We start from the raw sequence: 14,598 nt of genomic DNA, 5'->3' as shown, positions 1-14,598 counted from the left end.
TAGCTGCCCCCCAGGATAGGTTAGATTAGGTAGCTGCCCTCCAGGATAGATTAGGTAGCTGCCCCCCAGGATAGATTAGGTAGCTGCCCCCCCAGGATAGATTAGGAAGCTGCCCCCCCAGGATAGATTAGGTAGCTGACCCCCCCCAGGATAGGTTAGATTAGGTAGCTGCCCCCCCAGGATAGATTAGGTAGCTGCCCCCCAGGATAGATTAGGTAGCTGCCCCCCCAGGATAGATTAGGTAGCTGACCCCCCCAGGATAGGTTAGATTAGGTAGCTGCCCCCCCAGGATAGATTAGGTAGCTGCCACCCAGGATAGGTTAGGTAGCTGCCCCCCAGGATAGATTAGGTAGCTGCCTCCCAGGATAGATTAGGTAGGTAGCTGCCCCCCAGGATAGATTAGGTAGCTGCCTCCCAGGATAGATTAGGTAGGTAGCTGCCCCCCAGGATAGATTAGGTAGCTGCCCCCCAGGATAGATTAGGTAGCTGCCCCCCCCCAGGATAGATTAGGAAGGTAGCTGCCCCCCAGGATAGATTAGGTAGCTGCCCCCAGGATAGATTAGGTAGGTAGTTGCCCCCCAGGATAGATTAGGTAGCTGCCCCCCCAGGATAGATTAGGTAGGTAGCTGCCCCCCACTATAGATTAGGTAGCTGCCCCCCAGGATAGATTAGGTAGCTGCCCCCCAGCATAGATTAGGTAGGTAGCTGCCCCCCAGGATAGATTAGGTAGCTGCCCCTCCAGGATAGATTAGGTAGCTGCCCCCCCAGGATAGATTAGGTAGCTGCCCTCCCCCCAGGATAGATTAGGTAGGTAGCTGCCCCCACATAATGGAGGGGGGAGCCGCGGGGAGGGCAGCCCGACCTCTCCCTCCCTTCCTCTACCCGGGCCCCCTCCCCTCAGATGCAGAGTGAGCGGCGCACGGGAAGCGCTGTAGGCAGAACTCACCTCCGTCCCTGCGTTCCAATCGCCGCTGATCTCCTCCCGCTGTATAGATGCATCACTCTGCATCTGAAGGGGGGGGGGGCCCGGGGAGAGGAAGGGAGGGAGAGGTCGGGCTGCCCTCCCCGCGGCTGCGGCTCCCCCCTCCCAATAGCGCGCACGGGCCGCACGGCCCTCCGAACGGACATGGCCCCCCCCGGGCCCCTCCCCCGCCTCTTCAGGAGCCGGGCCCGGTCCCTACGCCACTGCTATTAAGACGCACATTACTCAGTGTGCTCAGTGTTGCCCATGACTCGTGTATAAGTTGACACCTATACTTTTATGAAGTGAATAAGACCTAAATTTCTAGACTTATACTAGAGTATATACAGTATTAAACATATTATCTCTCCTCTGTCATCTCTTCAGCATCTAGAACCACGTGCGGGAAGGTAGCTTTTGGCTTGTAGCTGAGCATGTGTCTTTCAGAAGAAATCCCCGGGGCCATATGCAATTCACTTTTTCACCTGAGTTTTCTCCTATGTGATATTTTCACAACTTGTCAATACAACGCCTTTTAAACCGGAGCAGTTAAAAAATTCGCGGCCAAAAATGGGCTCAATTTTATTTATCGATATATGTGGGCACAATTGTTACTTATCGTAATATAGAAAGCCATTGCGCTATTTAGCAAGTGGCTGCCAATAAATTGAAATTTATCGTATTATCGTTAGCAGGGATCGGGGGATATTAAGGTTAGGCACTACTAGGGGGTCTTAAGGTTAGGCACCATCAGGTGTGTTTGAAGTAGTTAATTAAAAATGGACATCACCAGCCATCTTGTCTGCACTCCTTTCCATCTGACCTGCTGATTACTTAATTACCCAAACATTAGCACTTTCAAATATTAAACAATGTTTATCCTGTCTTTCATGGCGTGAGAAATGTTCTTTTGGGAAACATTTAGCCCTCACTAGCTTCCATTTGTCTGGTTTTTAAACTATAGTCTATAGTTCAATTCATTTATAATAAACTCTTTTAAATGCAAAGCAATTATATTCATCTTCTTAAAACAATTAATCATATAAGATATAAATGCATATAATAAGATTAGTCATTAAAACCATTATATACAGTATATTTGTCTTTTTTTTACAAACAATTCTTTAGTAATTTCCGCCGGCAGATATACTACTATTAACCACTATCAATCACTCCCCCGCCACAGGTTATTTCCCCTTAAAGGATACCTCAACTGACATGTGACATGATGAGATAGACATGTGTATGTACAGTGCCTAGCACACAAATAACTATGCTGTGTTCCTTTTTTTCTTTCTCTGTCTGAAAGAGTTAAATATCAGGTATGTAAGTGGCTGACTCAGTCCTGACTCAGACAGGAAGTGACTACAGTGTGACCCTCCCTGATAAGAAATTCAGACTATAAAACACTTTCCTAGCAGAAAATGGCTTCTGAGAGCAAGAAAGAGATAAAAAGAGGAATTTCTTATCAGTGAGGGTCACACTGTAGTCACTTACTGTCTGAGTCAGGACTGAGTCAGCCACTTACATACCTGATATTTAACTCTTTCAGACAGAGAAAGAAAAAAAAAGGAACACAGCACAGTTATTTGTGTGCTAGGCACTGTACATACACATGTCTATCTCATTATGTCACATTTCAGTTCGGGTATCCTTTAAAAACCAGAGCAATTTTAACATTTCGCCAATAACTTTATCGCTGTTTATTATCACACCAAAATGAACTATATATATATATATATATTTTTTTTTTTTGTCTTAAATGAGGCTTTGTTTGGGTGTTTTTCTTTTTTTTTGCTAAGATTTATTTTATTTTTAATGCATTTTAAAGGGAAACCAATATTATTTCAATTTTTTTAGCCATTATAGTTAAAACCCATACTTTTATTTATTCTGGTTATTACAACATTCTGTCCTGGTTATTACAACATTAAAATTATGTTCCCAGTACAATGTACAATGTATGGTGACAATATTTTATTTTGAAATAAAGGTGTAATTTTTCAGTTTTGTGTTTCTTTATACTATAATTAAAAGCCTTAATCTGCAAAAATAATAGTGATATACCCTTATGACATACATATCAAAAAAGCTAAATCCCTAAGGTGACTATTTATTATTTTTTTTCTTTATGCTGTCACTTTCTTTCTTTCCTTTTTTGGCAACTATAGTGGAGAGGGAAATAAAGGGTTAAAATAAATGGGGGATTTAAAAAAAATTGTTTTAATATATGTATTAACAGATGTATGTTTATTTTAATGTATTAACAGATGTATGTTTATTTTAATTTTCTGGCCACTAGTTGTCTCCACACTATCCCGTGTACTGCTCAATACACAGGAAGTAGTATAAAACGGTGTATTTTGCTTTCATTTCGTGAATGACCATTGGCATCTCATTGATGCCAGATGATTATTCACTACTGGCACTCTGATTAGTGAATAGGAACACATGTTTCTATTTCCCGATCAGTACTTTGCCACAGGGGGTCGCAGGCTTGCGCAGGCTGTAAACTGGAAGTTATGTGTATCGGCTGTACCGGTAAACAATAGGAGAAACCCTTATTGTTTTGAACTACAATCTGTGCTTTGGCCTTGTACTGTCCTAGCTGAAATTATAAACTATCTTAGAAATATAAACAATTTCTTGCTGTAATAATGTGTTTCAAGCTTTACTTACAAAATCCAGCATTTAAATGTCTTCGAAGTTATAAATTATATAACACTAGTGACCTTAGTCCGTTTAAAAATGGGCTTTAGTCATCGCCGGCACATGCCAGTGCGCATGCGCGTGCACTCCCTGCGTGCGCACACGCTCACCCGGCCAGTCCCCTGGAACATCCAGCTCCTGTCCCAGGCTGTCTGTGATGCGCACATGCGCAGTAGTAAAAACACACAGACACTGATTATGCAGGGACACCTGTGGTTTAATTATATAGGACTAGCTTTGGCTCCTGTTGGTTCTGCCCACTTTTTCTAACACTAACACACAATTACTAAATTACTCAATGATCTAGTTTGTGAGCTTTGGGGCCCTGCATCAATAATTTGTATTTTCCCAGTGAACTGAAACTAATCTGATTGGCTATTTGTGGCTCAGTCCCCTTTTATGAATTTGAACCCCAGTGACCCAATGACCAACTGTACCAGGTTTGTGGCTTGTGCCATTGACAAAATGCAAGAATGGTAGCAATTTAAATATTCCCCTTGTAAATGAACAGGCAAATTTTGATTTGCTTTTTGGGGCTCCACCCACTTTTCTAAATATTAATCCCAGTCATCCAGTAATCAACTGTGCAAACTGTCATTAACAGTGAAGAAAGGCTGCAGTTTAAATTTTCCCAGGGACATTTGTTTTTGACTCCACTCACTTTTTGTAGCCTTGACACACAGTCACTCAGTGACCAAGTTTGTGAGCTATCGGATTCCTGGCAACCAAAATGTGTGAATGGAAGCAGTTTATCCAGCAAAGAAATTTGATTAGTTGTTTTGAACCCTGTCACTTAAAGACCGACTGTAGCAAGTTTGAGGCCTCTGCCATTAACAGTGTAAGAATAGCAGCAGTTTCAATATTCCTCTTGAAAATCAATAGGTGAATTTTGATTAGCTGTTATAGGCTCCACCCACTTTACTAAATATTAATCCCAGTCACCCAGTGACCAACTCTGTCAAGTTTGAGAACCCTGCTTTTAAAACTTTGACAAAATATTCAACAAAAATGTGTTTTCCTACTTTTTATAACCCATACAATTATCATATTTGCTTTTGTGCACAAGTATTATAATTCATTTATAAATTATAACTTCCCAAAGTTCAGTTTATTTACTTTGAAAGCTGCTGGTGCATTTTATTCATAACTGCTGTAATTCTGTTATAAATGCAGCCATCAGTGATTTATGACCTGTGTTTCACTCCAGGACTCATTAACATAAGTTGCTGCACAGCCAGAGAATGTTTACTTAATTGTCTCAAGTAAAGAATGTATACAGAAGATAAGCTAATCACCAGTTCGGATGCCGCAGCCCCTGCAGGAAAAGTCAGTCCTGTGATGTAACCCTTTAAATGCTGTTTTACTAAAAAAAAAACATTGTGTTAGTATATTATATGCTGTAAATAATCTTTTAGAGCAAAGAAGAAATACTGGGTTATATTCCACTTTAACAGTGTAAGAATAGCTGCAGTTTATATTTTCCCATGTAAAAAGTTAGTTGTTTTTGGCTCCGCCCACTGTTTCTAACCTTGACATACAGTCACTCAATCACCAACTTTATGAGCTTTGGGGTCATTAGCATCAATAAATTGTATTTTCCCATTGCAATTAAACACATCTGATTGGCTGTTTGTGGCCCACCCCCTTTTCAGAATTGAAACCCAAGTCTCCTAGTGACTGACTGTACCAGATTTGAGGCCTCTGATATTAAGAAAATAAGAATGGCAGCAATGTAAATATTCCCCTTGAAAATCAATAGGTGAATTTTGATTGGCTTCTGTAGGTTTTGCCCACTTTCCTGAATATTAATCCCAGCCACCCATTGACCAACTGTGTCAAGTTTGAGAACCCTGCCAATAACAGAATGGCTGAAATCAATGTAATAAATCTGGCTTTTTTGTGGCTCCACCCCCTTTAGTGAATTTGGACCCCACTCACACAATGACTGGCTGTATCAGGTTTAAGGCCTCTGCCATTAAGAGTGTAAGAATGGCAGCAATGTAAATATTGCCCTTGAAAATCAATAGGTGAATTTTGATTGGCTGTTGTGGGCTCCACCCACTTTTCTGAATATTAATCCCAGTCACCCAGTGACCAACTGTGTCAAGTTTCACAACCCTGCCATTAACAGTGTAAGAATAGCTGCAGTCTATATTTTTCCATGCAAAAAATGTAGTTGTTGGCAGGGATACGAGACGGATTAAAAATGGATGAAATCCGAATGAGTTTCATTCAAATTTCATCCTCCTAATTACTGCAGCTAAGCGGGTGTGTAAGGGGGGGGGGGGGTTAAACGTACCCAGCATGCATCTTCTTCCATCCGTCCCACTGTGCCTCCCACGCTGCGCTCCAAGCTGTGTCACATGACTTCAAACACTTCCTCCTTCAACCCGGAAGAGGGAAGTGTTTGTAGTCACCCAGTAACCCATTTGGATTTCATCTGTTTTTAATCCGTCGCTCATCCCTGGTTGCTGGCACCTATCACGTTTTCTAACCTTGACATAAAGTCACTCAATTACCACGTTTATGAGCTTTGGGGTCCTTGATATCAATCATTTGTATATTCCCATTGAAATTAAACAAATCTGAATAGCTGTTTGTGACTCTGCCCCCTTTTTAAATTTGAACCCTAGTCACACAGTGATCAACTGTACCAGGTTTGAGGCATCTGCTATTGACAGTGTAAGAATGGCAGCAATTTAAATATTCCCCTTGAAAATCAACAGGCACATTTTGATTGGCTGCTGTAGGCTCCACCCACTTTCCTGAATATTAATCCCAGTCACCCAGTGACCAACTGTGCAAAGTTTGAGAACCCTGCCATTAACAGTGTAAGAATGGCTGCAGTTTATATTTTCCCAGTGAAATTTGTTTTTGGCTCCACCCACTTTTTGTAACCTTGATACACAGTCACTCAGTGATCAAGTTTGTGAGCTTTTAGGTTCCTGGCATCATAAATGTGTGAATGGAAGCAGTTTATCCACCAAGGAAATCTGATTGGCTGCTTGTGGCTCCGCCCCTTTAGTGAATTTGAACCCCAGTCATCCAATGACTGACTTTAGCAAGTTTGAGGCCTCTGCCATTAACAGTGTAAGAATGGCAGCAGGTTAAATATTCCCCTTGAAAATCAATAGGTGAATTTTGATTGGCTGTTGCAGGCTCCACCCACTTTCCTGAATCTTAATCTCATTCACCAAGTGACCAAGTGTACCAAGTTTGAAAACCCTGCCATTAACAGTGTGATTATGGCTGCAGTTTACAGTTTCCCATTTAAAATGAAAGGCTGACATTTGATTGGCTGTTTTATGCTCCGCCCACTTTTTCTGAATTTGTAACCTCTGTCACCAAGTGACCAACTGTGCCAAGTGTGGGGACTCTGGCTTGATTACTGTGAGAATGGCAGCCTTTTACATTTTTTTCCATTGACATGAATGGGTGAAATCTGATTGGCTGTTTGTAGCTCCGCCCAGGTGTGAAAGGGGGGACATGAAACCCCCAGAAAATATCACCCCAGGTAGTAAGGGATCTGTATACCACGTCAAGGCGTTTTCGAGTGATCGCGGCACATACACACATACATCTGATTTTATATATATAGATTAAAATGTATATTTAATTGTAGGGTTTAACAATAATTATTTAGTTTTTTTATAAGGAGCTATTGATTATTTTATCTCTCTGCAATAAAAAATTGCATAAGTGCTTCATAAGACATCAGTATTAAACGTTTCAATTTGTTTATGCATTCATGTTTTGCCTGGGAAATGCTACTTACTTTTGCGGGCTGTGAGACCTTGTAACGAAAGTATGGTACATGTAAAGAATCTTGGGAATGTTCTCAGCCTCAAATTAACATTTTCATTAGTTTAAGAGTCATATTTAAAGAAGTATCCTAACCTCACAGTTTTATACAGAAATCTTGCATAGCACACTCAAACTTATAATGAACGAAAACATATACATATGGCAGCTTTTCCTGTATGAACAAACCGCAAGAGTTCTGACAGCAATACCTGGGTATTGTGTGGGATGCTGATAGAATAATGGGTGTTGCTGCTGAAGATCCATGGCTTTACTGCAAGATGGGGAGGATGGTGGCACTGCTAAGTAAGGGGGAAATCTATGTACTTCACGAGTGAGGCGGCCCTGCTCGGCCGGGCGGGGTCTGGCTTTATTGTGGGAGGGGACTTCAGAAACTTCAGGAACAGGGGATTGTGGCAAGATCTGAGTGTTTCTGAGTGCCCCGTGATTTGTAGTTACACAGCTGAGAAAAAGTCTACGTGAGAGGAAACCCAGGCAAAACAGAGGGGGGGGGGGGGGGGGGGGCATATCCATATCCACTATTTCAGTCAAGGGATAAAGTGGACAAGATGTGCAAAGGCAAATGTCAAGAAGCTAGAGAACCAGACTGAATCACAGGACTGTCCATGGAAATAAATGGCGTCGTGATTAGCGCTCTCGCCTTGCAGCACTGGGTCCCTGGTTCAAATCCCAGCCAGATCACTATGTGCATGGAGTTTGTATGCTCTCCCCATTTGTATGTTCTTCCACATCCCAAAAACATACTGATAAGTTAATTGACTTACCTAAATTGGCCTTAGACTACGACGGACATATGACTATGGTAAGGATTAGATTGTGAGCTACTCTGAGGGACAGTTAGTGACATCACTATATACTCTATAAGCAGTGGTTGGATAGTGTACTGGTTAAAGGCACTGCCTTTGACATGGGAGACCAGGGTTCGAATCCTGGCCAGGGTCAGCACCTATTCAGTAAGGAGTTCAAGGCAAGACTCCCTAACACTGCTGGGTGGCCTCTTGAGCGCGTCCCAGTGGCTGTAGCTCTTGAGTGCTTTGAGTCCAACAGGAGAAAAGCGCGATACAAATGTTTTGGATTATTATTATTATTATTATTGTAAAGCACTGCATAAGATGCCGGCGCCATATAAATACTAAATATTAATAATAATGATAATACAACAACATATTTTTCTTTTCAGCAACCAAAGGTTTTAGTTAAAAATAATGATGATACAAATCAGTCCAGTATACAATTTTGATATAGCCAGAATAGTAAAGCACCGAGCATGAGTAATATTTCTCAATGGAATGACAGATATTAGGTAAGTTTGGCATAGCCAGAGTCTCAGACAAAAGGTTAAAGTGGACCTGAACAGGATAGAAGGAAAACAGAGAGAAATGCACCCTGTATGTATTTAGAGAGTTTAGCCTGTCTAAATCCCCCTCATCTGTGTCTAATCACAAGTTGTAATTTGATATTTCCCCTGTGTCACATGACTGCCATGGCAGGGATGGCAGACAAGCTCATTTGAAAGCACAGGATGTTAACAATATGTCTGCTTCCATGAATCAGGAAGTAGAAACAGTGCATATTTATTTTAGGATTTGTATCAGATGTAACAAAGAAATGTTCTTTTGTTTAAAGGCTATTATGCTGTTGTGTATCTTTTAGAGCAGAGAGAATGTTATGAGTTCAGGTCCACTTTATGTTCAAGAACAGCAGAGACATATAGAGAGGGAATCACTAGTTCAAAATATGACTTTTAGTTATGAGTTGGCGTTTGTCAGCCAGCGGTCCCATATTTTGTTAAATTTGTTAGTGCAACTGTGAGAAAACGCGGAAGAGCCGCCGCCATGAGCCAGCGGCAGGCGGCTCTTTCCGCGCATAGTGGCGCCACACACGGAGAAGCAGCCGCCTCCTCTCAGTATGAGGCGGCTGTCTCCGTGCAGGGCTCAACGGAGCGCGGAGAAACCGCCGTGTCAGACGCGGCGGTTAGTGCGCATGCCCCCGCTGCGGAGGTACCGCAGAGCGGGGCTGGTGTGGCTGGGACACGTAGTCCCTCTAGATTTAGAGTGACGCGCGCGCACTCAGGCAGGGTTTATATGACAGCCAGAAGTAGTCAGCTGACCAGGCTGGTCAGCTGACTCTGGCTCCATTACTCATTGGTCCAGCACCGTGGGAGGTGCTGGAGAGGTACAGGTGTATATATACTACTAGCTGGTCATTCCTCTGGTGTCTGGCATTGCGATCACATATGTGGGAGCACCCAGATCCGTAGTCAGATCCGTAAACTGGAGCTTTAATCCTACACTTAGCTAGATTCTGTTGATATCTAAAGTACTAGTTTGATTGTGATTATCTGTTATGACCCTTTGCCTGCCTGACTATCCTCCTGAACTCTGATCTTGCACCTCGATATTTCTGATACTCTGTTGCCGAACCCCGGCTCGTTCCTAGACTCCGCCTCTGCCTCCTGATTTTGTACCTCGATATATCTGATACCCTGTTGCCGAACCTCGCCTGTACCTAGACTCTGCCTTTGCCTCCTGATCTTGTACTTTATCTGTCCGTGTGTGTACGACCTGGCTTGTCCGACCTCGAGAACCGACCTTACTATTGGAGGCGGTTCCCCGTCCTGTCAGTGACACTTCCTCCTGAGTGTCACTTTCAGACAATCCTTCCTACTGTCAGTCTGACTCCTCCCGTCTTGGAGAGCTCAGGTCTGCGGAAGGAATCTGTGCAGTACTCCTTGCTGCACTGAGGCCTAGTCCTCTTAGTGTTACTGTTACACCAAACACTACACTCTACTCAGGTGAACAGAGGTTAGCTGGTATATCGGATTATCGGTGATACTGCAGATCACTTATAATCTGGTATACATCTGTATTCCCCGTGATACTGCAGATCACCGGTAATCAGATCCTCTCTGTGCTTCACCGATCGTTACAGCAACCCTCAGCCCTGTGCTGGTACACACGTTTTTTGAATGGGAGGGAGCTCTTGACTTTAACTTTCCAATCTCCTAATGTAACAACAAAATATTTTAATGAAATGTTCAATGATGTGTTTTATTTTCGAGTCTAGGTGTATAACATCCTTTTCAACAGAACATGCTTATGACATCTGAGTTTCAGAAATCTTGTTGTTTTTTTTCTAATAAAACACAGTTGTGGGGCAATATGCATAGTTGTGGGGTAAGCAGAGCAGCGAATAACAGTTGGTATCAAATCCTTTAAAATAATAATATGCACATACCCCGGCTCTTTAAACGAATCTTCTGAGTGATGGTTCTTAGATTGTCCTGGCAATTTACTGGGATTTAAAAGAACCAGTCCACTAATTAGGTGAGAAGTTATGTAGCAACTGTATATGCTTTTTGTTGAACTTTTTCAGAGCTAATGAAAATGTACTAGTTGGACTAGTTAGCTGTTTGATGACATCACTGAACTAAAGTAAAGCTATGTACGCCTGTTGAAGAATTATGTTTTTGAAAGGTATGTACTGTATATCTAGTGATGACGCAATAAATCTCTTAATGTACTAATTAACTTACTCAGAAAAGGGAAGTAGAGGCTAGACAATCACTGAACAATTAACATAGCAGTTGGAAGCAGGAAATTTGGGAGCATATGATATTTGGACAATTTGGATGCCGCCATTAACCCTAGTGGTAAATATCAGCTATTGGGTGCAAAACTATTTAACGGGTGCCTAAATCGTGCCCAAATCTGGACGATTTGGGTGCCCGTTAAATAGTCTAACCAAAATTTTTAGTCTTGAGAATTAGTGGTTTGTAAAATATTGTTTTCAAATTCATTTTGGCAAAAATCATTTTTGTAAATTATCATTTTAACAGTTTTAATATTTTGAAGTTTGTTTTGAGAATTATAATTTTGTAAATTATCAGTTTGAAATGTAAATTGTCATTTTAACATTTTGAAATTCATTTTGAAATGTAAATGATGTCATTTTTATCTGTTTTAACATTTTGAAATTCGTTTTGAAATATTAATTACTGTTTTAACTGTTTTAACATTTTTAAATTCGTTTTGAGAATTATAATTTTGTAAATTATAATTTTGAAATGTATTATCTTAGAAATGTATCTTTTATAGTTTTGAAATGTATTACTGCATCTTAAAAAAGGGGGTTAAGAAAGGGAAAGAAAGGGGTTTTAGGATTAGGCATCAGGAAGGGGGGATTTAGGGCTAGGCATAACCAGGGAGGTCTAAGGGTTAGGCACCACCAGGGGGGTTTTGGGGTTAGGCATCACCAGGGATGGTCTTAGGGTTAGTCTTAGGGTTAGGCACCATGGGGGGGGGGGGGGATCTTAGGGTTAGACATTGGTAGAGGGAGGGTTCTGTGTGAGAGGAAGGTTAGATTTAGTAGTGGTAATATTTACCAATGTTTTACTATGCTTATTATGATCATAAATATATTTTCATTTTCATTGTTATATACTATATTTTGCTATTTCGGTTTCACCCTGCACCCTCTTTTATTGTTGTCATTTTAATATATGTATTATTCTATTTCAGATAAAGATGAAGAAATTATTAAAAAAACACCTAAACTATTTGACTTCGCAATACTTCAAATCATAAAAAATATGTTATAAACAAATGCTAATTTTAACCTATATTTACTTGTAAAATGATATTTTCCTAATCATTGCAAAATAACAATGATTTCAGCTTCACCCTGTGCCCTTTTCTCACCATGCCACTATTTCATGCGTGCAAGGCAGTTGGTTATCTAGATCAGCTACTAGAAGTTGTGATTTGCCAATCTCAGTTCCTGACTCCTGTTTTTGGATAATTAGGTATTAGAGTCATGACTTGTTTATCATTATATGTAACTGTTCACAGTTCCCTAAATAACCTTTACTCTTTATCAATATTATACAGGTTATCAAAGACACAACAAGATCTACTCAGTTGATTCGCTATGAACACTACAGATGACTATGGTACCTATGATGAAAATTTTTGGAAGAAAGACGAGCCAGAACCTCATCAAATTTCCCCCACTGACTGGGTTGCTATTGCCATGTATGTTATAGTGTTTCTGCTTGGTGTGCCTGGCAATGGCCTTGTTTTGTGGGTTACCATCTTTGATATGAAAAGGACAGTACACACAGTATGGTTCATAAACTTGGCAGTGGCAGACCTTCTGTGTTGTCTCTCATCACCAGTTGCCATAATGGACACTATCCTGGAACATTGGCCTCTAGGTCTATTTGCCTGCAAGTCCATTCTTAGCTTTCTGCTGGTCAACATGTATGCCAGTGTCCTTCTCCTTACTGTGATCAGCATTGACCGTTGTATCATGGTCCTCATACCTATGTGGTGTCACGTAAACAGAACACTGAAGAAAGCGTATGTAATTTGTGTGGTCATATGGTTCCTGGCATTCCTTATGAGCAGTCCATCCTTTGTATTTCGCTATACAAATCAAGACACAGGAAGGAATGTCATCTGTGGATACAATTATGTTTTGGTTCACAAACACAAACAGAAGGTGGAGAATTTTATTGCCAGTTACAGACTTCTATTGGGCTTTGTCATTCCATTCCTGGTCATCACTGTTTGCTACAGCCTGCTACTTAGACGTATTATGATACGATTTAATCAGTGTAACAAATCACTGAAAGTTGCACTAATTGTGATCGTTTGGTTTTTCATTTGCTGGTTTCCATACCAAGTGATAACAGTCATTTTGGCTACCAATGAATCCACGTCAGCATTATTCACAGCCACAGCTAAAATAAATTCAAGCTTTATTGCATTAGCCTTTGTCAACAGTTGTATCAATCCAGTTATTTATGGATACATGGGTCAGGATTACAAAGGGACATTTAGAAGATCTGTCAGTGCTCGTCTTAAGGTTGCCCTGGAGGAAGATATGGATGAATCATCTTACAAGAAGTCAAAATCATCAAGCGATACAAAAAACACAGAAGATGCTGTGTAAAATGCTTATGAAATGATTAACCATGATAATCTATGGACCCATATGCAATTAACTTTTTCTCCTTAGTTTTCTATTGGGTGATATTTTCAAAATTGCCAATAAAATGCCTTTTAAACCACCAGCAAGCAAGAAAATACTCAAAATATTTTTTGCTAGTACCTTTTCACCTACTTTTTGGTACTTTTTCAGTTTCAAAATGCTGAAAAGTTATTTTAAATAGAAGATGAACAATTATCTCCTAGGAGAAAGCTCAGGAGAAAAAGTTAATTGCATATGAGAAAGGTCTCTTAAAATGGGTACATATGTAATCGCCGCCGGCAGACTTGGGATAGAGCTGGTATATGGCTTATCCTGCTGCTGCACAAGTCCCGGCGATGTTAATTACTATTCCCCCTCTAGGTCCACGTGGATAGTGGGGAATTATAGTGTCTTAAAATGTAACTTCTACTCCGTCTTCTGGCGGCGCCGAAGTTACTCAGTGTGCACCCAAATCTCCTGCGCTGTGATTACAGCGCTCGCTTCAAATTACTTTTATTAACACTGTGGATTTTATAGAAGATACACCTGTAACAAAGAAAAGTTCAACCCAAGTTAAAAATACTACCAAAATACAGGTACTTTTGTGCTCCTTAGTAGCCAAATTCTTTGCACCTGTAAAGTTTCAGGGCCAGATTTAGCAATATTTTGAGAGAGAAAAATCTTAGGAGGTTTCTTACTTTTCTGTCCTGTACTTTTACTCCAAAAAATTCTTATATTACAACATTAATCTGTATATCGCTCTCTTACATACCCTATAAGGATGGGAGCCTCATGTACGTAAAGGAGGATTCTCAGTTTCAAAGTATCTGATCTAATATGGGGCCTGATGCATGAAAGGCCTCTAATTTTTTCCATGCTCAGGCAGAACACGGCAATTTTACCGGTGCTAATGCCAAAGAAATATGTTTTCTTACACAGAGTTTTATGAACCTTGGATTTTATAGAAGGCACACCTGTAACAAAGAACGTTCAACCCAAGTTAATAATACTACCAAAGTATAGGTACTTTTGGTGCTCCTTCGTAGCTGTGACAAACCTAAAGTCGATTTCTTAGCACCTGCGGAGTCTCAATCTCCTAATGCAATGTTTTTCAAACCTGTTCTCGTGTCTCC

The 14,598-nt window shown here is 40.8% G+C and overlaps 1 protein-coding gene across 1 annotated transcript in view; it reads left to right on the top strand.

Annotated features, from left to right (window-relative positions):
* LOC137528210 (C5a anaphylatoxin chemotactic receptor 1-like) overlaps nt 1-13,447 on the top strand; it is a 45,897-nt gene extending 32,450 nt beyond the window's left edge. Inside the window, exon 2 of the mRNA XM_068249477.1 lies at nt 12,382-13,447. Within this exon, the coding sequence (XP_068105578.1) occupies nt 12,422-13,447 (1,026 nt within the window). The 5' untranslated portion in view covers nt 12,382-12,421. The remainder of the gene's footprint in view (nt 1-12,381) is intronic.
* Nucleotides 13,448-14,598: the final 1,151 nt, after the last annotated feature.

Source organism: Hyperolius riggenbachi, chromosome 8 (assembly GCF_040937935.1).
Source record: "Hyperolius riggenbachi isolate aHypRig1 chromosome 8, aHypRig1.pri, whole genome shotgun sequence".
Lineage (NCBI taxonomy): Eukaryota > Metazoa > Chordata > Amphibia > Anura > Hyperoliidae > Hyperolius > Hyperolius riggenbachi.
The sequence above is the reverse complement of the archived record's forward strand: the minus strand, read 5'-3'. Positions and strand labels throughout refer to the sequence as shown.